Below are 27,908 nucleotides of genomic sequence, written 5' to 3' on the forward strand. Positions count from 1 at the left end.
AGAGATACTGACTTCATTTCATGCTTTTCTGCAGTGGAGTTTTTCTACTGATCTATGTCAATTTGTTTAATCATTTTAGTTTCATCATGTATTAGGAGGAAAGGCTAAAAAATGTTTCCTCAATGGACATAAATCACCAAAGGCATAAGAGGAGGCAATCCTTGATTTCAGTCTGACAGTAGTGAATTTGGCCCATTAATATTTCTAATTGATATATATCCAATTGATACAAGCTCTCTAGTTTAGTTGTGGTTTTAAACTACACTTAAGCTGACAAAAATAATGTTAATCAAAGAGTACTGCAGTTGTTTTCCCAATATGGTTTTTGCTTAAGAATGTCAGATTAAAGTTTGAATACATTTTTAGCATCCATTGATTTCATATTATTATCTATGCTCTCTTGGATTGTATTTAAATTTTTCTATGCTCAACTGCCATCTCAATCAGTTAAAAAAACAAAAAACCCTACCCATCTTAAATACATTTTTAACTAGGAGGAACACATGAAGTACGTAGAACTTTGACTGACTGAATTGTAAACCACCACAGATTTTTGGTCAAAATGATGTCAAGACCTTTAAACAGGGACTCCAAGAAGTCTCAGGATTCCAACAGCTAAGAGTGATGAATAGAATCCTGATCAACTAAGCTAGGAAGCAATCAAGCAAAACACTTGTTATCCATTACACTTGCTATTAAAGGAGCTAAGTAATCAGTGCCAATGTCTCAGTATGTAGATGCTGATTAAAAGTGATTTATACTCAGAACATTATTTTGAAAAGTTCGTCTTGATTATGTAATCAGAAATAGTGTTACCAAGAATAGTTAACCTAGTATTGTGGTACTAAATCAAGAATTTTACAAAATACAGTTGCAGTATAAGGTATTACTAAAAATAACTTTTTCTACAAGCTCCTTAGATATTTATAACTAGATGTATTGTGATCACTGAAGATTTTTTTCCTAAAGACTTCCATGTGTATATTAAGTTAGCATAATTTGGTATAGCAAAAATGTTAACCTGCAAAGCACAAAAATGCCATTGATTGGATAATTTGCTTGTTTCACTGCTTTGCTGCAACTTTCCAATGATCGTATATTGAGTTCTCTAAATCTTCCTCTTTAAATTATAATTTTCATCTTTTTTAATCCCTAGTGCAGGTCTACACTACAGCTAGGGTCGACACTCTGAGATTCACTGGCGGTAGATTTAGCGGATCTAGTGAAGACCCGCCAAATCGACAACACATCTCCCTCCAGTCGATCCCTGTACTCTACCCCTGATGAGAAGAGTAAGTCGACGGGCGAGTTTTTCGTGTAGACCGCATGGTAACTCGACCTAAGGTACATCGACTCCAGCTATGTTATTCAAGTAGCTGGAGTTGCATAGCATAGGTCAACTTACAGCGGTAGTGTAGACATAGCCTTAGAAAGTTGTTTCTGCCAAATAGCATTTCCATTATTTTTATGAACTAAATTTTAATATATTATAATTTTAGCCTTAACATAGGTTGTCAATTTTAAATTTATTTTAAAAAATAAATACAACAGCCCTGTATTTAACTTACATTAAAAATAGTTTTTTATTTATTTTTAAAAAAATAATTGATTTTTATCCATCCGGGTGGTCATATTATGGAAAAACCTGTACAATGCAATGGAATAAATAATATAGGACAAAATGTTGAGTCTCTTTAATGACATAGGCCAAATGATGATGTACTCTTAAATTCTCCAGGTGCAATGAGAGGTTCTGAAAATTTGGCTTAGGCTAAATTCCACTTCTTTCAAATCTATGTGCCTCTGTTGGAAAATCCCACTGGACCTGCATCTTTAGGTGCCTAAGTACCTTTGACTATCTGGCTCATAGCGTCCAGCGCAAAGTGAATAAAAATAGGACTCTTGAATTTGATGTCTTTAGGTTTAATTTCTACTCTGGGAGTAGAAATTTTAAAATTACATCTAGATATTATTTATTAATTTCTATTATAAAATTAATAAACAAATGTTAATATATAATGGGCAACCTTGTCAGGAGCTGACTTTTTTTGTCCACTAATGGACTTGCAGCATCCATTGTCAGCTTCAGAATATCAATCATGTTGCCCTTTTCCAGTTACGTGGACATGGTATGTATGTCTTAGTCTGCACTCAAACCTACATCCTTCACTAAGGTGGTTTGGTTGAATCCCTAAACTGTAAAAACCCCAGTTCTGGGATATAATTTTTTTGCATGGATCAGCTAGCAAAGGTGTCTTTTCTTGAACCCTGCTGCTGGACACCTAGTACCTTCTCTTTGATGTGTCTAGTTTGCATTATTAAATGGCCCAAAGAGGACTAGAATTGCCATCTAAGGTGAGACGGAAGATGAAGTAAGTAAATTAATAAATAAATTGGGGATGGTCTGAAAATCAGAACTGTTTAAAAGCTGAAACAGCTGAAAGGACACATTTCCTTTTAGCACTCTGATCCCCTTTGCCATTCTGTGGGAGACGACTGATGGACAGACTGTGATGGTTCTTTGTGCTGCATTTTGATTTAACGTAGGATACAGTGCTTCCCTCTTCATTTCATAATAGTAGTTTTATTTTGCCAATTGAAAATGGCTACAACAGACTAATATGTCAAATACAAAGGGCTGGATTCTTTGCTGGGGTAAATCATCATAATTCCATTGAAGCTGAGAGGTTTACACTGATTTACACCAGCTGAGAATCTGACCCCAAATCTTTTGTACAGCTGAGTTGCCGTGAGGAAACTTGCTTACATTCTGTAACTTCCTTATGACACTACTGCTTGTTATTAACTTGATATACACCTTGTCTAGTAATTGAATCTTGTAAAGTCCACTATATGATAGACTATTAGGGCAGGTGTTTAATTGTGTTTTCATGAATTGTATGGTGAGTGTAAGTACATGCTGTGACCTCTTACATGCTTCAATTATCTCCAACTGTAAATTAGATATAGCTGTTAGAGACTAAATGAAACAAGTCTTGTCTAATAATGTTTATAATCGAAAAACAAGTAGAACCTGATTAACTTGATCTGTTAGCAATGTGATAATGGACCAATGAACAAATGTTTATGCTTTCACTGTTTTAGATCAATGCATTTGTGTTCATATGTTAATTAGAAAAAATTAAAATCACTAGAACTGGAAAGTATTATGGCACTTCAGCTTCATTGTGATTACATATGCTAATTGATCTGGTTAAGTGAAGGAATAAATCCCTAATCTTTGTCGGAGAATAACAGAGTTCCACTTTTTTGTTTGGGTACAGCGAATCAGATACTTTATTTTCTCTCTATCAATTGCATAAGAGGGAGAGAGCTAAACAGGTCTCTCAACAGGTAAACAATTACAGCAAGCATTTATACCTTTTGTTACAGACAATAATGAGCAACAGCTGCATTTTGTTTATACATAGGTCATTCTGATATCTTGTTTTGCTCACTAATGTAGACTCTTAGGCGTGGTCTACACTACGACTTTAATTCGGTTTTATCAGCGTTAATTCGAATTTACCCTGCAACCGTCCACACAACGACGCCATTTATTTCAAAATAAAGGGCCCTTTAAATCGATTTCTGTACTCCACCCCGACGAGCGGAGTAGCGCCAAAATCGATTTTAACATTTCGAATTAGGGATAGTGTGGCCGCAATTCGATGGTATTGGCCTCCGGGAGCTATCCCACAGTGCATCATTGTGACCGCTCTGGACAGCAATCTAAACTCGGATGCACTGGCCAGGTAGACAGGAAAAGCCCCGCGAACATTTGAATTTCATTTCCTGTTTGCCCAGCGTGGAGAGCACAGGTGACCACAGATAGCTCATCAGCACAGGTAACCATGCAGGCCGATAATTGAAAAAGAGCACCAGCATAGACCGTTAGGGAGGTACTGGATCTGATCGCTATATGGGGAGAGGATTCAGTGCTAGCAGAACTTCGTTCTAAAAGACGAAATGCCAAAACTTTTGAAAAAATCTCGAAGGGCATGATGGAGAGAGGCCACAATAGGGACTCAGATCAGTGCCGCGTGAAAGTCAAGGAGCTCAGACAAGCCTATCAAAAAACAAAGGAGGCAAACGGTCGCTCTGGGTCAGAGCCGCGGACATGCCGCTTCTACGCCGAGCTGCATGCAGTTCTAGGGGGGGCCGCCACCACTACCCCACCTGTGATCGTGGATTCCGGGTCGGGGATAGTCTCATCAGCTACACCTGAGGATTCTGCCGATGGGGGAGAGGAGGAGGAGGAGGATGAGCTTGCAGAGAGCACACAGCACTCCGTTCTCCCCAACAGCCAGGATCTTTTTCTCAGCCTGACTGAAGTACCCTCCCAACCCTCCCAAGCCAGTATCCAAGACTCTGACCCCATGGAAGGGACCTCAGGTGAGTTTACCTTTTAAAATATAAAACTTGTTTTAAAAGCAAACGTTTTTTAATGATTACTTTGCCCTGAGGACTTGGGATGCATTCGTGGTCAGTTCAGCTACTGGAAAAGTCTGTTAACGTGTCTGGGGATGGAGCGGAAATCCTCCAGGGACATCTCCATGAAGCTCTCCTGGAGGTACTCCAAAAGCCTTGCCACAAGGTTTCTGGGCAGTGCATCCTTATTCCCTCCTCCATGGTAGGACACTTGACCACGCCATGCTTGCAGCAAGTAATCTGGTATCATTGCCTGACAAAGCCTGGCAGCGTATGGTCCCGGTGTTTGCTGGCATTCAAGCAACATCCGTTCTTTATCTTGTTGTGTAATCCTCAGGAGAGTGATATCACTCATGGTAACCTGGTTGAAATACGGGAACTTAATTAAGGGGACAGAGGTGGCCGTTCCTACTGGGCTGTTTGCCTGTGGCTGAAAATAAATCCTTCCCTGCAGTTAGCCAAGCGCAGATGGGAAAGTGGCCCTGAGCTTTTCGCGTTTGGCTAGCAGGGATCTTCCCTGTTACCAGCCACGCGGTGGGGGGAGGGGTACCATGATCATCCCAGAGAATTTATGGCGGGAGGGGGGCGGCGGGGGGGGGTTAGTTTGGTTCCTGCAGGGATCTTCCCTGATATCAGCCACGCGGTGGGGGGAGGGGTACAGCGATCATCCCAGAGAATTCATGGCGGGACGGGGGGGGGGTGGTTAGTTTGTTTTCTGCTGCTGCTGAATGTTAACAGAAAAACTGCAGCACTCTACGGGCTTTGCTTGGTATGTGGGAAAGGAGGGCGCAGAAGACAATGGCTTACCATGGCCGCATGCAAGCCGAATTCTGTTGCCCGGACCTGTGATCTCTAGCAGCGAAGCCACAGGCACTCAGTATTAAGAGGCAAAATGCGACCTTGCACAGAAATCACATGTGCTATGTAATGTGAATAGTGTTGGTCACCGTGAAAGAGTATAAGCATTGTTCTGCAAAATGTATCTTTTTAAACAATTCTCTCTTTTTTTCCCTTCCCTACAGCAGCTGCAAATTCCTCAAGCCTCCCTCCTCCATCCCGAAGGCTATCACAGATAAGGCGTCGTAAAAAGAAGACGCGAGACGAGATGTTTGCAGAAATTATGGAATCCAGCCGCAGTGACAGAGCTCATCTGAATGAGTGGAAGGAAACGGTTTCAAAGTATAGGAAAGAAGCCAGTGAACGTGAGGACATGAGGGACCAACGTGAGGACAGGAGGGACCAACGTGAGGAGAGGAGACACGCTCGAGATGAGAGGTGGCAGCAGGAAGATCAGAGGAGGCAGGATGCAACACTGGGGCTGCTGCGTGAGCAAACAGACATGCTCCGGCGTCTGGTGGAGCTTCAGGAACGGCTGCAGGAAAACAGACTGCCGCTACAGCCCCTGTACCCCCCTCCCCCCTCCCCATGTTCCATATCCTCCTCACCCAGACGTGTAAGAACGCGGGGGGGGGGGGGGGGAGACTCCGTACACCTTCCCATTCCACCCCAGTGGACAGCCCAAGCAAAAGGCTGTCATTTTTTTAACCTTTTTTTAGTGGCCTTTTCCTTCCCACCGATCCTCCTCCCAAATCCCACCCGGGTTCCCTCCCTCTTTTTCTAATCTATTAATAAAGAATAAATGATTTTTAAATGATAGTGACTTTATTTGGTTTGAAAGCAAGCTGGGGGAAGGGGGAGGGTGGGTTCCTTACAGAAAATGAGTCAATAAAGGGGGCAGGTTTTCATGAAGGAGAAACAAACAGATATTTCACACTGTAGCCTGGCCAGTCATGAAACTGGTTTTCAAAACTTCTCTGATGCACAGCGCTTCCTGGTGTGCTCTTCTAATCGCCCTGGTGTCTGGCTGCGCGTAATCAGCAGCCAGGCGATTTGCCTCAGCCTCCCACCCCGCCATAAAGGTCTCCCCCTTACTTTCACAGAGATTGTGGAGCACGCAGCAAGCAGAAATAACAATGGGGAGATTTCTTTGGCTGAGGTCAGAGCGAGTCAATAATGAACGCCAGCGACCTTTTAAACGGCCAAATGCACATTCTACCACCATTCTGCACTTGCTCAGCCTGTAGTTGAACAGCTCCTGACTCCTGTCCAGGCTGCCTGTGTATGGCTTCATGAGCCATGGCATTAAGGGGTAGGCTGGGTCCCCAAGAATAACTATTGGCATTTCAACATCCCCAACGGTTATTTTCTGGTCCGGAAAGTAAGTCCCTTGCTGCAGCCCTTTAAACAGAGTAGTGTTCCTGAAGACGCAAGCGTCATGAACCCTTCCCGCCCAGCCCGCGTTGATGTTGGTGAAACGTCCCTTGTGATCCACAAGTGCTTGCAGCACCATTGAAAAGTACCCCTTGCGGTTTATGTACTCGGTGGCTTGGTGCTCCGGTGCCAAGATAGGGATATGGGTTCCATCTATCGCCCCACCACAGTTAGGGAATCCCATTGCAGCAAAGCCATCCACTATGGCCTGCACATTTCCCAGAGTCACTAACTTTCGTAGCAGCACCTGAGTGATTGCTTTGGCTACTTGCATCACAGCAGCTCCCACAGTAGATTTGCCCACTCCAAATTGATTCCCGACTGACCGGTAGCTGTCTGGCGTTGCAAGCTTCCACAGGGCTATCGCCACGCGCGTCCCAACTGTGAGGGCTGCTCTCATCTTGGTATTCTGGCGTTTCAGGGCAGGGGACAGCAACTCACAAAGTTCCATGAAAGTGCCCTTACGCATGCGAAAGTTCCGCAGCCACTGGGAATCATCCCACACCTGCAACACTATGCGGTCCCACCAGTCTGTGCTTGTTTCCCTTGCCCAGAATCGGCATTCCATGGATAGAACCTGCCCCATTAACAACATGATCTCCAAAGCACCGGGGCCCATGGTTTCACAGAATTCTGTATCCATGTCCATGTCCTCCTCATGCTTTTCGCTGTGCTGCCGACGCCGCTGCCTCCTCGCCTCGTTTTTCTGGTCCTGGCTCAGCATAAACTCCACGAGAACGCGCGAGGTGTTTACAATGTTCATGACTGCTGTCTTGAGCTGAGCGGGCTCCATGCTTGCCGTGGTATGGAGTCTGTAGTGTTCACCCAGGAAAAAAGGCGCAAAATGGTTGTCTGCCGTCCGTTGCTTTCATGCAGGGAGGGAGGGAGCGAGGAGGTGAGGCTGTACCCAGAACCACCTGCGACGATGTTTTTTGTCCCATCAGGCACTGGGATCTCAACCCAGAATTCCAATGGGCGCGGGAGACTGCGGGAACTATGGGATAGCTATGGGATAGCTACCCACAGTGCAACGCTGCAGAAATCGACGCTAGCCCCGGTACTTGGACGCACACCGCCGAATTAATGTGCTTAGTGTGGCCGCATACATTTCGACTTTATACAATCTTTCCCAAATTCGAATTATATAAATTCGGATTAATCCCGTAGTGTAGACATACCCTTAGTCTACATTCCATATTATCTACACATTGTCTACACAAAGTTGCAACAACTTCTCACACAGTTCTTTCCCACTTGCCTCACACATTCCTCACTTCTACAAATCTCGCGTTCTTAGGGTTACAGTTAGCCTAACTCTTGCTAACGAACTGTCATGCATTGCATCCCCTTCCTGTCAGTTCTTTCTCTGCTTCCACATCTTTAATGTCTGCTCAAGTGCTGCTCAGGTCATAATGTGCTAAGTAATCTGACACTAGCATCTAGTTAGGCAAGCCCTAGTAGTAAGACTCTTCATTCTCTTTGTTCTCATTTTTAGTCTTGTATCCCTAGGTTGCTGAATTCAACCCTTTCTAACAGTCATGCTTCTTATTATAACACTTTTGAAAAAAAAAAATTGGCTGTGGCTGAGGTGAATTGATCATAATGAGTATGGTCCTGTGGTTAGGGCACAGGAGTGGTGATGGGGCAGTCAAGGTTCTTTTGCCAGCCCTATCATAGATTTCCTGTGTGGTCTGGGGTTAGAGCATGAGTCTGGGAACTGGGAGATCGGGATTCCGGTCCTGGCTCTGCTAATGACTTTAGATCAGGGATGGGCAAACTTTTTGGCCAGAGGGCCACACTGGGGTTGCTCAACTGTATGGAGGGCCGGGTAGGGAAGGCTGTGCCTCCCCAAACATCCTGGCCCTCACCCCCTTTCCGCCCCCTCCCACTTCCCGCCCCCTGACTGCCCCCCTCAGAATCCCTGATCCATCCAACCCCCCCGCCCCTTGTCCCGGGACCGCCTCCTCCCGGGACCCCCGCCCCCTTTCCAACCCTTCTGCTCCCTGTCCCCTGACTGCCCTCCCCCTATTCACACTCCCACCCCTGCCCCCGACAGCCCCCCAGGACTCCCACCCCCTATCCAACTGCCCTCTGCTTCTCGTCCCCTGACTGGCCCCTCCCAGGACCCCCGCCCCCATCCAACCCCTCTGCTCCCTGTCCCCTGACGGCCCTGATCCCTGTCCACACCCCCGCCCCTGACAGCTCCCCCCCGGGATTCCCACCGCCTATCCAACTGCCCTCTGCTCCTCATCCCCTGACCACCCCCTCCCGGGACCCCCTGCCCCTAACTTCCCCCCTGGGATCCCACCCCCTTATCTGCCCCCCCTCTTCCCCCCCCCCCCCGCTTCCTGTCTCCTGACTGCCCTCCCAACCCCTATCCACATCCCTGCCCCCTGACAGGCCCCCTGGGACTCCCACTCCCAACCCTCCCTGTTCCCCATCACCTGACTGCCCCCTCCCCCGAACCTTGGCCCCATCCAACTGCCCCCTCCTCCCTGACTATCCCCCAGGACCTCCTGCTCCCTTACCCGCCCCCCTCGCTCCCCGCCCCCTTACTAGCAGCAGGAACTCGCAGCCGCGACACCCGACCAGAGCCAGCTGCGCTCCCCACGCTGCTCAGCGAGAGCGGCAGGCCAGAGTGTGGCCTGCGCGGTGGCGTGGCTGCGGGGGAGGGAGGGATAGCGGGGGAGGGGCTGGGGACTAGGCTCCTCAGCTGGGAGCTCAGGGGCCAGGCAGAACAGTCCCGCAGGCCGGATGTGGCCCACGGGCTGTAGTTTGCCCACGTCTGCTTTAGATGATCCCTTTTAATGTTTCCTCTTACTTTAGGAGACCAAACTAATTATTTGACGCAGGCAGAAAATAGGAGGGTGTGAGGTGCACCAGTTGCAAAGGCCCCCGTCGTGAGATATATCCAGATAATTCTGGCAAGTGACCTGCACCCACATGCTGCAGAGGAAGGCGAAAAAACCCTAAGCTACTCTTGGCTCTAGTTTCTTCCCAGGAGTTCACATCACTGTGGGGGTTTTCGACTTCAAAGAAGTTTCTCTGAGCGAGACACATGTTTCACTTTTTAAATCTACCTGCATAGGCCAATTCAATCCAGCCACATGTTTTCTTTTAAGTTACTAAATTAGAAATAAATTGAAGTCTGTTACAGTCCCATGCCTTACTCTCTTGGTATATCTGGTGGATACATTCTGGTTGCATTTTTTTTCCTGTTAATAACACAGTCAAAGATTAAACTATAAGCACCGCATCAGAGGGCACTGCTGGAATGGTTAGCCCACATCTGGATGAGTGAGTTTGATCAAGAAAACATTAATTAGAATTCTTTAGCTCTCTTTCTCAGAACTAAACAAAATTGTCAGTTGTGTGTGGGCATTGATGGTGAGGAGTATTTAACATAAATCTCCACTGCTGTCAAAATCCACTAATTTCCCTGAGTTATAGCATAGTATCAAATTATATATTATTATTATTTTGGCTTTATATTTAGGTTATCCTCTTATCTTTGTGAAGGCTAACATCTTCTGTTTATCCACAGAAGAGATACAATCTAAGCTTGTATGCAAGCTTCTCCATGCTTTTCCCCCCAGCATACCTCTACTATGACCTGGAAGGCAACACCTCTACTAGTGAGAGAGTAGCTCATTCTCCACAGTCAATTCAGTTCTCTTCTGAAATTGATAAGGTGGATCACTGTCCATTGGAAATGTGACTAACCCCAAAGATTTAATGGACATTGGGTGATGTTTGCACTAAGAGCAATAAACTGTGGCATAGAAGGGCAGTTCTTCATTTTCAAACTTTAAAAAATGCTAAATATGTAAATAGAATAGGAGGTTGTGCTTAGAAAAATAATAGACGTGGGTAACTTAAAATTGGAAAGGAGAGAAAAGCCTGCAACAGCTGCTTAGTAGAGAGGCAGTTGAGATAGTTTGTGTGTCATTTATATATTTGTGCATGTGTTTATAGGACTGCATATACAATTTTTTTTAAACTAATGATACCTTAGTCACTTTGCCTGTATCTTTAATTCCTTTCACAAAGCTTTGTCTATGCTTTGTCTTCTTTTTTTAAAAAATTAAAAAATAAAAATTTGTTTAATAAAAGATTGTAAGCTCTTCGGGGCAATTCCTGTGTCATGGTCTTTGTACAGCATTTAGCATGATGGGGGGTCTCCAGTCCTTTGGGCATAGGTGTAATACAAATAATAATAGTAATCACATGTTGATAAACTACTATCTCTAGCATCACCTCTGCCCGCACCAATCTGAGCTGACTTAGAACTGGCAACTGCTAAGTGAAAGACTCTGTACGTGACTGTTACTGCATTTCTTTTTATAGCTGATAAATTCTTAAAATGTTCTTATTCATCTCAGCCACATTTAATCAACTTCTGTTAAAAAATTTTAATTAACTTCTAGTTTCTTTTTTAGCTCTTTTCACTTGTATTTTATAATTGCCAGAAGAAGAAACTCCCGAGAGCTGGCCATGTTACTCTTCTAGGATAGGGCTGCTTTGTGCTGTTTCAGGCCTCTTAAGCAGGTCTGTTTACTGGAGAATTTCTCCCAACTAGGGGATACTCAGGCACCATAGAGCTGATTCTACACCATTCTCCCTGTGACCCTAAGAGTGCTGACTGGCAAAAAGGGTTCACTGTCATGTAGCAGCAACTTCTGTCAGGCCTGAGAAACACACTATACCTAACATATAGTTGTCATGGTATTTATCTATAAAGAATGCAGTGTATGGTATCAAATGAGAACTTGTATCACATTGGTCATCATAATCGTTGTGTGATGTATGTAGGGGTAACAATTAAAAAGTTGTATGCATGTACTAAAAATATGCTCAAGCCATATAACCAGGGAGAGTTGGTAAACAAGATTGTCCCAGAGAAAGAAATGTTGATATGCCCGCCTGCCTAGGTCTCAAATGTAAATGGAGTAGGGTAAGCCAAAGTCTGTGGAAATTATATTTGCATCTGAAGTCAACCGGAAAAGCAAATCATGTAGCGGATGGGAAAAGGAGCCAGGGTGCCAGCGTTCTGGGGAACAAACAACAATACTTTTCAGAGATTTACTGGACTAAAAGGAGAAGGGAGAAAAGACTTTTTTTGGTTATACATCACTGAGGGAACAAAGAGGTCAGTCTGTCTTGTATCTCAGAAAGGTGGATCTACAGCCATGGGAGTTGGTAATAGAGGTGGCTTTAGGTGAGAAACTGCCTTACACAGGACTGTAGCTGGATAAGTTGAATTTTAGTTACTAGAAATTGTTATACTTTTGTTTTATTGTTACCATTTTCGGTTTCTATTATCTTTGCTTTTCACTTTTAATAAAATTATTCTTGGTTTTACTATAAATTTATCTCGGGCTGTAATATTATAGGAAAGTATAAATCCTCAACTGATAGGCTGGTTTGTATACTATCTCTTTAGAGACAGTGTACTTGGTACTTTCTGAGGTTGTCCAGTGATGGGATGGATGCTGCAGAAGAATTCTCTTCCGGGGGGCTCAGGATATTGGGGTGCAATGCAAAGTAAGGGCTGGTTTGGCTAATAAACTGGGGTGGCAGGGAGTTGTCACTCAGTTTAGCACCAGCAAATCTCTCTTGCTAAGGCAGCGGCATAATAAGGTGACTTACAGTTCTGAATGCCCAGAGAAAGTGTCGTACTCCCACCTTCCCAGGTGGTGGTGGAGGTGGTGTGGCCAGGGTGTCCCTGCATCCTACCAACCCCTGATTTCTGGAATTGCTCTTGCAGTGGTCAGGTGTTAGAGCTGACACAGATTAGATAGGCTGCTGTTGGTAAATCTGATGCCCAAATGACCCCAGAATCAGGAAGTGGTGAGGTGACTTAAAGCCACCTTTGTGCCCTGCTGCCTCAGCTATAGCTGTGGATCCAGAGCCCATATGGTTTTATGTATTGCTATATCCTTTTGAAGTATTATTCATTAAGGGCCTGATGCCCATCATCTTTAAAGGAGAGATTCCCTCCCTCCTACCAAAGGATATTGGGACTTTTTATGTCATTTCCAAGATTTTAGTGTTTGAGATAGTGTAGTAGGAGAGGACCGTAAGGAAAGACCATAGCTTTGCAGAGCATTGCAGTAAGATTTTTAACATTTCAAATGAAATTAAGGGTATGGGGTTAACTATGCTTAAATATGTTAGCGTCACATAATTACTGTATGATTTCCTTTATTCAAGTCTAAAAGTTAGGAAAATATCTTTGATAATTGCCATATGCATTAAGTAAATTGACTTTCTGGTGGAATATACATTTTGCTTGCTTTCATTTGCTATTGTGTGCTTTCTCTGTGTTGTTCTGTTTACATACCTGCCAAGATATCTTTCAGATCCTTAGCATGCTAAATGCATTGAGTATGATCAGCCCAGTAAAATGACAGAAATTGATATTTCTTCAGACATAAAAACTAGTTGTAGTTTTAGAGAACAGAGGGGCAGCTGGGGAGAATTAAGCTGAAACTGTCAAGTTTAAATAAGCTGCCGAATTCTGGACAGGATAGTAATAGAAAACATAAGGGATTGTTATCAACCATGACATCTTATTAAAACATGCAGTGGGATGTTCTGCACTAATCGGATACCAAGTTAGAATTTGAGTTGTGAAAGGATGTTTTTCAACAAAGCAAAGCAAAATCTACATTTTAAAATATTTTTCTGAATAGTTATCAATGTTGTCACTTTTAAAATATCGCCATTCTTCTGCTTGACCTGTCAATATCTTATTCTTAATTTATTTTTGCCCTGTTTGATCCCAGACAACTCAGCATGGAATCTGTTCAATCCACTGATGCCATCCAAAGCCTATACCATGGGGACTTGCTCTATTTTGGGATAAGGACTTAAGACATAGGGTTGGTCATGAGTGGGTTACTCTAGTTTTCAACCACATATTCTTTCTATGCTGAGGTTCTCTTTTATCCATTTGTTTATTTAATGATGATCCAACTCAGCAAGGTTCTTAAGCAAGTGTCACTTTTTACATATGTGAATACTCCCATTGAAGTCAACGGAACTACTCACATGCTTAAAGTTAAGCCTGTGCTGAAGTCCCTTGCTGATTTGCAGCCTATTGTAGTTCTCCTTAGCTGCTAAGGCAGCATGTGCAATCCTCCTCATGCTCCTGCGTACTGAGGTTGTCATTTACGTAGCTCTCCCAGGATTTCAGGACAACGCAATCTGTTCCTGAACTCAAGTCACTCCTTTCATCATTCTGTATGCTACTTGTCATAACTGTAAAATTATTAGGTATTCATTATGTAATGTATTTAAGTACCAGTAGTGCTGATTAGTATAGCGTTCTGTATAATGAAAAAAATCCTTTAGTTATCTGAAAATGTTTGCGTTCCTCACGTGCAAGCCTAAGCATTAGTATAGGCCTACAGCTACCTTTTCCCCCTACCAGCTTGTCTATAGAGCACCATCTATCTTCAAAGGAACATTGATGTAAAATGTTATATTGACTGTATTTGTTTAATCAGTTCAGCCAGGATGCCGATGTTGATAGGCTCTGTATATTAAGCATATAGTACAGTAGAACCTTGGAGTTACGAACACCAGAGTTACAAACTGACCGGTCAACCACACGCCTCATTTGGAAGCGTAAGTACACAATCAGGCAGCAGCAGAGACCAAAAAAAAAAAAAAGCAACAGTACGGTACTGTGTTAAACATAAACTACTACAAAAATAAAGGGAAAGCATTTTTCTTCTGCATAGTAAGGTTTCAAATCTGTATTAAGTCAATATTCAGTTGTAAACTTTTAAAAGAATAAACATAATGTTTTGTTCAGAATTATGAACAACTTTCAATCCTGAGGTGTTCATAACTCTGAGGTTCTACTGTATCCAAAATTCACTTATTTATCTTTATAACTTGTCCATTTGCCAGTGGAGCAATTTAAATCACCTGATTTTTTTTTTTTAAATAAGAAAACCGCAACCTGATTTGACCTATTTTGTTTGTTTGTGCTCCTTTCTGTCTGCCTTTATGCACCTGTCGTCTCTTGTCTTGCACTTAGACAGTAAGATCTTATGTGGTTGTACAGTAGCTAACACGGGGGGGTCGTATTCTGTGTCTGGAGCACCTAGATGCTAGCACAATATAAATAATTTAATAATAATTTGAAAATGTGAATCATAGCAATTGTAATTTAATATTTCAACTGCACTAAATTATAAGATGCCCACTAGAATGGAATGAAAACTCTCTATTAAATTGAATACTTGTTGAATTGCTAGTAAAAAAAACTACTCTCTTTCCTCAAACTGAAACTTTAACTGCTCAGCAGGATTGTCTGGCTATGTGGACACTCTCCTCAGGCCCTACGCTACCAGCACTCACAGCTATCTTCGAGACACCACTGACTTCCTGAGGGAACTACAGTCCATTGGTGATCTTCCAGAAAACACCATCCTAGCCACTATGGATGTAGAAGGTCTGTAAACAAACATTCCACACAAGATGGACTGCAGGCCATCAGGAACAGTATTCACGACAATGTCATGGCAAGCCTGGTGGCTGAACTTTGTGACTTTGTCCTCACCCACAACTATTTCAGATTTGGGGACAATTTATACCTTCAAGTCAGCGGGACTGCTGTGGGGACCCGCATGGCCCTACAGTATGCCAACATTTTTATGGCTGACTTAGAACAACACTTCCTCAGCTCTCGTCCCCTAGCGCCCCTACTCTACTGGCGCTACATTGATGACATCTTCATGATCTGGACCCATGTGAAGAAGGCCCTTGAGAAATTCCACCAGGATTTCAACAATTTCCATTCCACCATTAACCTCAGCTTGGACCAGTTCACACAAGAGATCCACTTCCTGGACACTACAGTGCAAATAAGCAATGGTCACATAAACACCACCCTATACCGGAAACCTACTGACCACTATACTTACCAACATGCCTCCAGCTTTCATCCAAATCACATCACACGATCTATTGTCTACAGCAGTGGTTCCCAAACTTTAACAGCCCGTGAACCCCTTTCACTAGCCTCATAGACTCTAAGGTCAGAAGGGACCATTATGATCATCTAGTCTGACCTCCCGCATGATGCGGGCCCCAAAAGCTGACCCACCCACTCCTGCAATAACTCTCTCCCTTGACTCAGCTGTTGAAGTCCCCAAATCATGATTTAAAGACTTCAAATTGCTGAGAATCCTCCAGCAAGCGACCCCTGCCCCATGCTGCGGAGGAAGACGAAAAACCTCCAGGGCCTCTGCCAATCTACCCTGGAGGAAAATTCCTTCCCGACCCTAAATATGGCGATCAGCTGAACCCCGAGCATGCGAGCAAGATTCTCTAGCCAGACTACTAAATTGTGAAATCTCGTGAACCCCCTCCTAAAAATGAATATTTTCAGGGATTTAAGTTTAAGTTTCCTCAGTGTGATGGATGCCCCAACGGCCGGGCCCCGGAATCTATGAACCTCTGAAAAATATTTTTAATTGAAACTTTTTTTAACGAACATAGAAAAACCAGAAACCAAAAATGTTTCTGTAAAATGTTTTTTTGGCTTTTGTTTAAAAAAAAAATGGTTTCTAATAAAAATAAATTCATTTTTGGTTTTCAAAAATCAGAAAATGTTTCATGAAAACAGTTTTTGACAATGGACCATTTTTCCGTTTCAGTTTTTTGTAAAATTTTCTTGGAGAATTTTGAAAAATGTGAAAAAAAAATTCAAAACTTTCTGTGAAAAATGCTTGGTATTTTTCACCCATCTCTAGTTTCGGGTGAGGTTGTGGCTGGTGGTAACATGGAGGGCCGTGGTTCTGGCTTTAGATGAGATTTGGCAAATTCCTGTGGCTCGGGCTGGGGTTCGGGCTGCCGGCTCCCCCGCTGACTGGGAAGGGCTCGGGCTGCCAGCCCCAATTTCCCGGCCCCGCTGTCCCTGGGGCTTGGGCTGCCAGCCCCACACGGAGCGCTGGAGTTCGGGCTGCTGGCTCCCCCGCTGACCACCGGGACTCAGGCTGCCTGCCCCAACTGCCCGGCCCCGCTCTCCCTGGGGCTCAGGCTGCCAGCCCCACATGGAGCACTGGGGTTCAGGCTGCCGGCTCCCCCGCAGACAGTGGCAGGGCTCGGGCTGCCAGCCCCAACTGCCCGGCCCCACTCTCCCTTGGGCTTGGGCTGCCGGCTCCTCTGCTGATGGGGACAGGGCTTGGTTTGCTGGCCCCAACTGCCCAGCCCTGCTCTCCCTGGGGCTCGGGATGTCTGCCCTGCAGCCGGGTCCCACCTGCTGTCTCCAATGCCTGGGGTCCTCTGTCCGCCATTAGTGAAATTTTTCTGACGAACCCCCTGTAACGTTCTGCGAACCCCAGTTTGGGAACCACTGGTCTACAGCCAAGCTCTAAGATACAACTGCATTTGCTCCAATCCCTCAGACAGAGACAAACACCTACAGGATCTCTATCAAGCGTTCTTAAAACTATAATACCCACCTGGTGAAGTGAAGAAACAGATTGACAGAGCCAGAAGGGTACCCAGAAGTCACCTACTACAGGACTTGCCCAACAAAAAAAAGTAACAAAACACCACTAGCAGTCACCTACAGCCCCCAACTAAAACCTCTCCAGCACATCAAGGATCTACAACCTATCCTGAAGGACAATACCTCACTCTCACAGACCTTGGGAGACAGGCGAGTCCTCGCTTACAGACAGCCTCCCCAACCTGAAGCAAATACTCACCAGCAACTACACACCACACAACAAAAACACTAACCCAGGAACCGATCCCTGCAACAAACCCTGTTGCCAACTCTGTCCGCAGATCTATTCAAGGGACACCATCATAGGACCTAAGCATATCAGCCACACCATCATTCACCTGCATATCTACCAATGTGATATATGCCATCATGTCCCAGGAAGCCCCTCTGCCATGTACATTGGCCAAACTGGACAGTCTCTACGCAAAAGAATAAATGTACACAAATCTCAGACATGAAGAATTGTAACATTCAAAAACCAGTAGGAGAACACTTCAGTCTCCCTGGACACTCAATAACAGACTTAAAAGTGGCAATTCTTAACAAAAAAAACTTCAAAAACAGACTCCAACGAGAAACTGCAGAACTGGAATTAATTTGCAAACTGGACTGAATAAAGAGTGGGAGTGGATGAGTCACTACAAAAAGTAATTTTCCCTCTGCTAATATTCACACCTTCTTGCCAACTGTTGGAAATGGGCCACCTTGATTTCATTGGCCTTGTTAGCACTACAAAAGTAATTTCCCCTCCCTTGGTATTCACCCCTTCTTGTCAACTGTTGAGAATAGGTCACTTCCACCTTAATTGAATTGGCTCGTTAGCACTGACCCCTCACTTGGTAAAGCAACTCCCATCTTTTCATGTGCTATAATATATATTCTGCTTACTGTTTTTTTTTTCACTCCATGCATCTGATTAAGTGGGCTTTAGCCCACGAAAGCTTATGTCCAAATAAATGTTGGTAATCTCTAAGGTGCCACAAGAACTCCTCATTGTCTTAACTAGACGATCTCTAGTTGGCTTGATTGACTGCCATGGTTTTGCCATAATAGTTCTGATACCACATTGTTGCATCAGGCAGCTTGACTTGTTTGGAAATGAGTAAAACATCCAGCATAATGCTGTCTCTATGAAATCATTAATTAAATGAGGTGTTGGATATGGAACATATGTGAAGACATCCTAGCCTTATCTGTGTGATCAGAATTAATTATGGTATAATGAATGGCAGAATCCATATATAGCACCTTTCCTCTAGAAGGAATTTCTAAGTTCTTAAAAGTCTAGGTCCTATTCAGGCCTGGTGTAATTAGGGACAAATTCCTTTAGGGGTAAAGCCAAACTTGGCCCTCTATCTTTCATACTACTTTATTTTGCCTATTGCTGAAATGCAGTCATCTCTGGGATGGAATATCATTCTGTACCATCAATGCAAGGCAATACATTTTAAGAGGTGCAGCGAAGAAAAATGTGTCCTGTTGAAATTTACAGATGGAACATAATCACCAATGCTGGAATTTGGCAAGGGCATCAAGATTAGTAAAGAGCAGAAAATATCACTGAACATGCACTGAATATGAAATAGGTCTCTGAAGTTTAGATGCCATTATTCTAGTATTTTGGTAGTATTTGGTGAATTAGGGTTCAATAAAAAAATTTGCTTACCCCTGCCTACTACTAACCAAGTACTATACAAATATGCATTTTTCATATAAGGAAAAAATATAGTTTAAAAAAATATTATGGGGATCCCCTAGTATCCCTTAGTGATTTGCTTATGTCACTGGTGCTTTACTTGCATTTATGACCTCACCCACCATTCCTAAACTCTTGTGGAAGACACTAGTATACTTAGCAATTGATACAGAATAAAAGACCCTAGTAAATAATGTTTCAGACTGTCATATTCAAAGCTTTTTGATTTTATTTTTCAAGTGCTATGTTAAATAATTCATTTCATTATTGTAATGAATAAGCTCCAGTGAGCCCTCTAATGTGCATTGAATATGAGATTCTGGAATGCAGTGTATCATTTTGATTTATAGTTCTGGGGCCAGAGAGACAGCACCTGAGCAGCATTTGATGAAGCTGAGGAGGGGGAGTGGTTAAAGGTGGTTTCAAACCACCTTGATTCTTCCTCTTCCTGGGACCTAGCTCTAGATCAAACAAAATAAGAACAAAGTGTTTGATTTTTGTCCATAGATTGTATTGAGAGATGTAAACAGCTCAGGGCATATGTGGTCCTCCATCCTTTATATGTTTAGCAGTCTTCCAATTCAATTTGCTCACTCTCTAGAGAAGGTACAAAGTTTATTTATTTAGGAGCAATCTGTTTAATTTAATTAGGCATTTTTGGCCTGATGGATAAGATCAAGCAGAGTTAAATCTAATAAATCTTCAATCCACGAACCATGTCCTCTCTGGGGATGAACTCAATGATCTACTAATAGTTAATTATTTTCAATCTCTAAGTACTACAGTCCTCAAAAACACAGGGACCAAATTCTGTATAAGCCCAATGAACTGTCTGCACAAAACATCATGGGATCTAGAAATTGCAAAACATATCAGACTGAAATTCTGGATATAGTAGAGTTAATATATTGTCTCTCAAGAAACTTGTCAAGTAATTCATCTCGCCACAGAAAATATAGAGTACAAGTGAAGTATGTGATTTTACACAGAGTAGTGTGCAGCAAATATTCTTTTTTTGCACATTTGGATTTCCTTGTAGCAGTGACTGAGCTTTAATCCAGGAGAGAGAAGATTTGCTGAGGTAATACAGGAGATGGACGGTTTTAAGACTAACTGAATTTTAGTCATTTTGTCCACAAGAAGGAAAAACTGCTGATCTTGATGGAGGCAGAGAACTGTTATGTGACTAGTCCATGTCAAGACAAGATATCCATGCTGTAGTGTATAGGTATTTGAGTAGTATTGCTTTTAATAGTCTGGGATCCCACTAGTGGACCTCCCTGTCTTCTATTTCAGAAGAGCTCCCAAACTATTTAAAGCAGTACTACCCAATTCCTTTACACTACACATTTGCACAGCAAATAACATTTCTGTGCATTCCCGAATTTGGCAAGGCTTTCAGTAATTTCAGATAGGTGGATTTCTCCATGTGAAAAAAGTAATAGTGATGATATTTGCCAAGATTTTCAAAAATTGGTGTCTAATATTAGGCTTCTAAGTTTATATTTAGGCACCTAGATAAGTGGCCTGATTTCCAAAGCATTGCTGCTCCCACTGACTTCACTGCTCAGCAACTTTTGAAGATCAGGTCACAAGATATATTAGGCACATTGATTTTTTTTTTTTTAACTATACAATACTTGTATAAAGGTGCCTTTACAAACCATGATTAGTGCACTGTAGAGGGTGAAGTTATTTCTGTTCAGAAGAGAGAGCTTTAGAATTAAGGAACATCAAAGTTGATAGTGCTATTGTCTAGGTAGAGCTAAGGTTTCATTTCAATTTATAATCACTAACGTTTTAAAACCATTATTTTTCAATCCATTCTGAGAGACCTACTAAAGGGATTATTTTGGGGGGCATTTATAGGGTTGTCTGAGAAGCCTATTTTATTCAGTGTGGAACAGACGGAGGAAAAAAATACACCACTCAAAATTCTCCCAACGAAAGGGCTATATTTTAAAATCCAGTGTTTTCCCTAGCCATAAAGGGGCATGACAATTATAAATATTCTAAACCATTTTACTTATGAGGCATTTCTGAGCCTGAAAAGGCACTGAACACTTGATTGCAATGGGGTCGAGGTTACATAGCACATCCCAAGAGGCTCTAAGTATCCTTCAGTGTTTTTCTCAAAAGGGAGACTGAGATAATATTAGGCAGAAGCTCTATCTAGCTGTTGACATTTGGTCAAAAGAACTTAGCAACACTTATACTGTGAAGGTATACAAAGTGGTAAACTTTAGCATAGTTTTACAATTGATTTAGTCTAATTGGCATGCTTTCCAAACAAGAGCCTACAGTACTTGTACTTTATTACATAAGGATACTGAATTATCCTATTCACATTTTAGCAGTTGTGGTAGTTGAATAAGGTTTGAAGCCCTTTGGTGCTGCTAGTGGAATTTGGCACCCGATATGTGCTATGGATATAATGCTGACAACCTGTATTCAGGCGCAGAAGCAGAATTTATGCACTTGTGAACTGAACAATTCACAGAGAAATGATGGCTCCCATACAAAGTTTTAAGGTTGTGTGCATTGAATTATCAGCAAAATCTACAAAGAAAAGAAATACTTGAAACTTTTAAATATTTTTTTCAAAGTGCTTTCCCCATAGTATATAACAAGTTATTGAGCACTCGTCTTTGGTCAAGAGTCACTTTTGTTACTGCTGTTATACTGTTATTAATCTTGTGATAACAGTCTCCTTTGTCTTTGTAACTGTAAATAAAAGCTTTTCATATAAAATTGAAGCATTACAGCTTGCCCCAAAGGGGCGGGGACACCTTTTATAAGGTCTGCTTTAATAAATAGGGATTTTATTTTAATTAACAATACTGTAGTTTATTAAAAAAAAAAATTCCCTTCCCCATTTAAAATTTGACAGCATAAATTCTAATGTATTTGTTTTGTCTGCTTATATGGCCCATATTACTGTGGTTACTGGTTTTTAAAAAAAAATCATACTTCCAATGATATTCAAAATATGGTGATGACTTTAAAAAGTGACTGTAAACATGTCACCTTAGTAGAACACACATTTACTCCTTTTTTGTCTTCTCGGAGCTGATCTGCTTAGTTTACTGACAGAAACAGTTTTTGTTTTTTAACTGCCATCACCGTTGCACAGCTGTGCAGAAGCCAGCTGTATTCTATTTCATCTCATGCATTTTCAGCAAAATCAGTAGCTAAAATCCTGATTCCAGGATCTTTGTTGGGTGGTGTGGAAGAAAACCTTCCACTTCCACAGTGGTGGTTCATGGAGTGCGAAGTAGGAAGAGTACAGCTTGATTTTTCAGATACCAGGCTGAGAATTCAGAGATGATATTTAGAAAAATGTTTGCTCTGGTGTTTAAACTGCTCAAGTTCTACATGAGTCGTGGGAGAATAACTGTGGAAATTAACATGTCTAACATTGCCTCAAGTAACATGAACTGATTTACTGCTGATGGCCTGTGCACATGTGTTCTGGATTTGATCTAGTCTCCTGCCAATAAGTTAACTTAAACTAATTGAATAATTTTTTTCATGTGACTGTGTGTGTGCTATTTTTAAATTTTGTTGTTAATTAGGAAGAAGCCAAAACTATCACAGACTTTGATGGTTTAGACCTAATGGAATCCACATCCAAAGAACACTTGACTATTTTTTCTCCAAACCCTCAGCCCATTGGTAATTTTTCATGTCCAAAGACTTTCTAGATGCAGCAAAAACTGTCAGAGGGGTTTTATATTCCCTATAAAAATTCATTATATTTGTACATTACTATGAAAATATTTATTTGTGAAATTATCTGATTTCAATAAAAGCTAATGGAGCGCTCACGACCTCCAGACAACTTAGTATGAAATTGTATTTGCTATAATCATCCCATGAGCAGGGAAGTATGAAATGTACTCAATGCATGGTTTACCTCTTTGACAATATATTTTTGGCTTATGGGCACAAAGGAGCCATAGTGCAGTGAAAAAGAATTGTATCTGTAGAGCAAATGTGCTCTCATTTTATTCATGTGCTATGTCCCAATCCTGCAATGAGATCTGCTGTCGTGGATCTTGTGCCCCGGATGAACCTTGTTGACTTTAACATAATCGTACCACTCTTCCTATGCTCAGACATTGTTATAATCTTTAACTACATGAACATATAACACAATATACTATCAGCTTTCTTCTAAAACCTTAGATATATATTTACTTTGCAGAGTCTGCTAATTTAACTGGGTAGTCTTGCCAATAATATTTATTTAATGTTTTGTTTTGATGTATACTGAGATCAGGTGTTGAAGATGCTAGTTTGATTTCCCCCCCTCCCCCCCCCCCCCCCGCATATCCTAGCAAAGATTTCATCCATCAAAATAATTTTTTTTTTTTTACCACATCTTTGTTTTTTCTTCTGTATAGGTGTAGATAGATTAGCTACAAATATTTATTGAGCCAGTGGCAATGATTCCCAGCCCAAAGGGTTTGATTCCATATATTATTCTCTCAGGTTGTTAGGCTGCACACTCACTGTGGTATCGAAGAACCGACAAATATATTTATACATAATTGGCAGCCATGTTTTAAAGGTAACGATCCCATTTGTTTGTGGTATGAATGAGGTGTAGCTGTGTGCTTTCTGCATAACAAACCATTTGTCTGGCACATTATACAGTACAGAAACTCTGTTGTATAGTGTTTGCTTCCTCATTTGTTTTCTTGGAACTGTCCTTTGTTTTAGGGAAAGATCATTAAGTGAAATTCTATGTCCTATATCATTTAGGCGGTCAGACTAGATGATCATAATGGTTCCAGTCTCGTTTTAAATTCAGTGAATTTTGAAAAGGTGTATTTCAGGCCTTTTTTCTGACCATCTGAACTGAAAATTGTTTTCTACTTCTTCCTCCTTGGATGATGATGATCCATGTCCAACCAGCACCAAGTTTGATTCTGAGTTCATCAAGCTGGAATGAGATGGGGAGACCTCAATGTGCTAGTTTTCATGTTGTCAGTAGGAGACAACATGATCTATTGGGTACTGAACTGGGAGTCCTGGGATTCTATTCCAGAGTCTGCCATAGACCATGGATGAGCTACTTCACCATTCTGTCCCATCAGTCTGTTTTGCCTATTTAAATTGTAAACTCTTTGGTGCAGGGACTGTTTGCTACATTATTCTGTTAAGAGAACTGGTTTAAGAGTTCTTTTGCAGATATAAGCTGCATTCCTCTAGGATGGGTTGCCAGTATATTTTATCAGTATATCTATACTGGACAACCACAGTAAGTATAGACAAGGCCTAAGACAGCAGAGTAGGGAAATTTCCCTTTCAATCTTTGCACTTTCATCAAAAAAAACTTTTTTAGTTTTCTGGTTGAATATAGTTGTTGTTTTTTTGTTTTTTGTTTTTTATCTTATAATGGGACTGGAGCCACAGTTTGGTGAAAATATTAGCAGTAGATATTAGACATGTTGATAATGCCTCAGTAGGAGATGAAAAATATTATGAAGACCTCAGAGCTCGTGAACTTCTTCTTAAAAAAAAAAAAAAAAAAGCAGTAACCGACTCTCAGAATATATTTAAAGTTTGCGTAGCTAAACTTCACCTCCATGCCTCTTGAATAAAAATAGCAATTGGAAACTAGTAGTTTGTGTCTTCAGTGGTGCTCTATTAACTTTTTTGTAACTTTTGTGTAATTATGCTAGTCTTGTCATGGTAACAATCGGAAACAAAGCATTGGCAGTGTTGGACTGCACTTGATATGCAAGGACTAAATTGCTAAGGTATGTGTGTGGATAAAAGAGCGGAGTGTACTTAAATGAAGCATAGTGATTATTTTCACAGCAGAAGGTGGAACAATAATTTGAAGGACTAGGTAGTTAAATGGACACCTGTGCAGCTGAAAACTAGGAAAAAAGCCTGAGTTCACAGTCATCGGTATAATGCAATGCATTGAAGCTCCAGGAATAGTTAAGCTGCTGAAAGGTTCTTTTCTCCATTTGTTTTTTATTTCACTGTCATTTCAGAAATATAATAATCCATTATGAGCTCGTACTGTAGTAAAACTTTTGTATTGCTTACTTCAATATAAAATGCCCGAATATACTGTTTAAATCAGCCTCTCATATCTTAGCTGTGGTAAAATGGCTATTTTAATTCCCAATGAAAAGATTCTTTTAGGTTTCTTTATAACATAGGAAGCAATGGGTAATTTGTACCAGTGGTATATTCATAGAATCGTAGGACTGGAAGGGACCTCAAGAGGTCATCTAGTCCAGTTCCCTGCACTCCTGGCAGCACTAAGTATTTTCTAGACCATTCCTGACAGGTATATGTCTAACCTGCTCTTAAAAATCTCCAATGATGGAGATTCCACCACTTCCCTAAGCAATTTATTCCAGTGCTTAACCACCCTGACGGGAAGCTTTTCCTAATGTCCAGCCTAAACCTCGCTTGCTGCAATTTAAGCCCATTGCTTCTTGTCCGATCCTTAGAGGTTAAGAAGAACAATTTTTCTCCCTCCTCCTTGTAACCTTTTATGTACTATAAAGCTGTTATCATTTCCAGACTAAACAAACCCAATTTTTTCAATCTTCCCTCATAGGTCATGTTTTCTAGACCTTTAATCATTTTTGTTGTTGTTCTCTGGACTTTCTTCAATTTGTCCACATCTTTCCTGAAATGTGGCACACAATACTCCAGTTGAGGCCTAATCAGTGTAGAGTAGAATGGAAAAATGACTTCTCGTGTCTTGCTTACAGCACTCCTGCTAATACATCCCAGAAGGATGTTCGCTTTTTTTTTTTTTTTTTTTTTGCAACAATGTAACATTGTTGACTCATAGTTAGCTTGTGGTCTACTATGATCCCCAGATCCCTTTCCGCAGTACTCCTTCCCAGGCAGTCATTTCCTGTTTTTGTATTGTCTTATTAAACTATGGTTTCAATCACTCAATGAATAGGTATATATGTCTTTGCGTGGTGTAAAAATAAGAGACATTTCCTGGGTGATATTTGGACTTCAGTCTCTAGTTTTATCAATAACACATATACTATCGTGTTTACTAAAAAGATGACATGAAACATTTTGCCTATCACAGCACAGACTTTAACCCAGAAGGAATATATTTTAAGAACATGACCACATGGAGATTATAAAATGTGGAGTATCCAATGTGCTCTTCTTGCATATATTAGTTTGAATTGTTAACCCATACGCATTTGCAATATGTTGTATTTCTGTAACAACTTAGGAGCCCTAATCATGAACAGGGATCCCATTGTTCTAGGCACTGTATAAACTTAACAAAAAGATGAACCCTGCCCTAAAGATCTTACAACCTAAGTATAAAACGAGGTCCAACAGATGGATGCAGACAGATGGGGGAGTACAAGGAAACAGACAGCATTGGTCAGCATGATAGACAGCGGTCTCAGTATACCAATGATTGTCAAGTTCTTTGTACACATCACAGAAAAGGAGAATTCTAAGGAGAGTTTTGAAGGAGGATAGTGAGGTAGCTTTGTGGATATTAACTGGACCTCCTCTCAAGTGTGAGGGGCATCATGGGAGAAAGCACGAAGGTGCTTATTTGAAAATTTAACAAGTGGAAGTTGGAGGTTGGCATCATGGACTAAAGGGAAGTGGGAGTTGACACATCAATAGTAGATGAGTGTGTAGAGTTCTGCTGTGAAGGGCCTTGAAATGAAGACAAATAGCTTATGTTTATGATAAAGAAGGGGGACCCAGAGGAGGGATGCAAAGAGAGGGATGACGTGGTCAAAGAAACTGGTTAGGAAAATGATATTTGTAGCAGCATTCTGAATGGCTGAAAGTGGGACAAGACTGCTTTTGTCAAGGCCAGAGAGAAAGATGTTGCAGTAAATGAGACATGAGTTGATAAGACCATGGATGAGAGTTTCAGCTGTGTGGATGGATAAGTAAGGATGTAGAGATGTTCTGCAGAAACAATTAGCAAGATTTAGACATAGCCTTTATGTAAGGATACAGCGAGAAGTCTGAGTCAAAAATGCCACTCAGATTATGGGCCTCAGTGGCAAGCAGGATGATCACAGTGATTGGAGGAAACGGGAAATTTTAAGAGCTGTTTTAGCCATGTTGAGCTTGAGCTGACGGCTGGATCCACAAGGAGATGTCAGAGACACAGGCCATGATGTTAGTTTAGGGTACGTCTATACTGCTCGCCGAATCGGCGGGTAGTGTTCGATGTATCGGTGATCGATTTATCACGTCTTGTCTAGATGCGATAAATCGATCCCTGAATCAACGCCTGTACTCCACCTCAGCAGGAGGAGTAAGCAGAGTCGACGGGGGAGCCGCGGCAGTCGACTCACCGCCATGAGGACGGCCAGGTAAGTCAAACTAAGATACTTCGACTTCAGGTACACGAATAGCGTAGCTGAAGTTGCGTATCTTAGTTCGAAACCCCCACCCCCTCCATCAGTGTAGCCCAGGCCCAGAAGGAGAAACTCTGGAGAAAGAAGTAGGCCTGGGAATCATCCACGTAGAGCTAGTAATTGAATTTGTGTTCGCAGATGAGATTACTCACAGATAAGGTGTTGAGGGAGAAGAGAAGGGGACCAATGGCAAAGTCCTGAACAACGCACAGAAAGAGGTAGGGGGCTTGAGGAAGATTCTCCAAAGGACACATACAATGAGTAATCAGAGAGATACAGGGAAAACCAGGAGAGGACAGAGGCACAGAAGACAAAAGAGGCCAAGATTTCAAGAAGAGCATGGTAGGTGGTGGCAAGAGCAGCTGATGGGCCAAGGAGGATGAGGATGGAGTACTGCTTCTGAGCTTTGGTGAGGAAGGATTCTTTAGAGACTTTGGTGAAAGCAGTTTCAGTGGAGTGCAAGGGGTGAAAGCCAGATGGAAGAGGTTCTAAGATGGAATACTGTATATGTACCTTTGTCTTAGAGTGCTGTTTGTAGTGACCATGTGCATTTCTTTGAATGGGCCTAATTGTCTTT

The 27,908-nt window shown here is 42.0% G+C and overlaps 2 protein-coding genes across 3 annotated transcripts in view; both read left to right on the forward strand.

Annotated features, from left to right (window-relative positions):
- CPPED1 (calcineurin like phosphoesterase domain containing 1) overlaps positions 1-27,908 on the forward strand; it is a 98,580-nt gene that overhangs the window by 29,704 nt on the left and 40,968 nt on the right. The window lies entirely within an intron of this gene.
- LOC135973818 (uncharacterized) lies at positions 1,300-6,082 on the forward strand. Its single transcript, XM_065558897.1, has 2 exons — positions 1,300-4,395; positions 5,454-6,082. The coding sequence occupies exons 1-2, from the start codon at positions 4,002-4,004 to the stop codon at positions 6,050-6,052; spliced, it is 993 nt and encodes a 330-aa protein (XP_065414969.1). The 5' UTR covers positions 1,300-4,001; the 3' UTR covers positions 6,053-6,082.

Source organism: Chrysemys picta, chromosome 10 (assembly GCF_011386835.1).
Source record: "Chrysemys picta bellii isolate R12L10 chromosome 10, ASM1138683v2, whole genome shotgun sequence".
Taxonomy (NCBI): domain Eukaryota; kingdom Metazoa; phylum Chordata; order Testudines; family Emydidae; genus Chrysemys; species Chrysemys picta.

What these genes read in the sequence shown, in the direction of transcription:
- LOC135973818 (XM_065558897.1), top strand. Translation starts at nt 4,002, where the DNA reads ATGATGGAGAGAGGCCACAATAGGGACTCAGATCAGTGCCGCGTGAAA. An exon ending in CCCCATGGAAGGGACCTCAG is followed by an intron (nt 4,396 to 5,453) that starts GTGAGTTTACCT and finishes CCTTCCCTACAG; the next exon opens with CAGCTGCAAATTCCTCAAGC.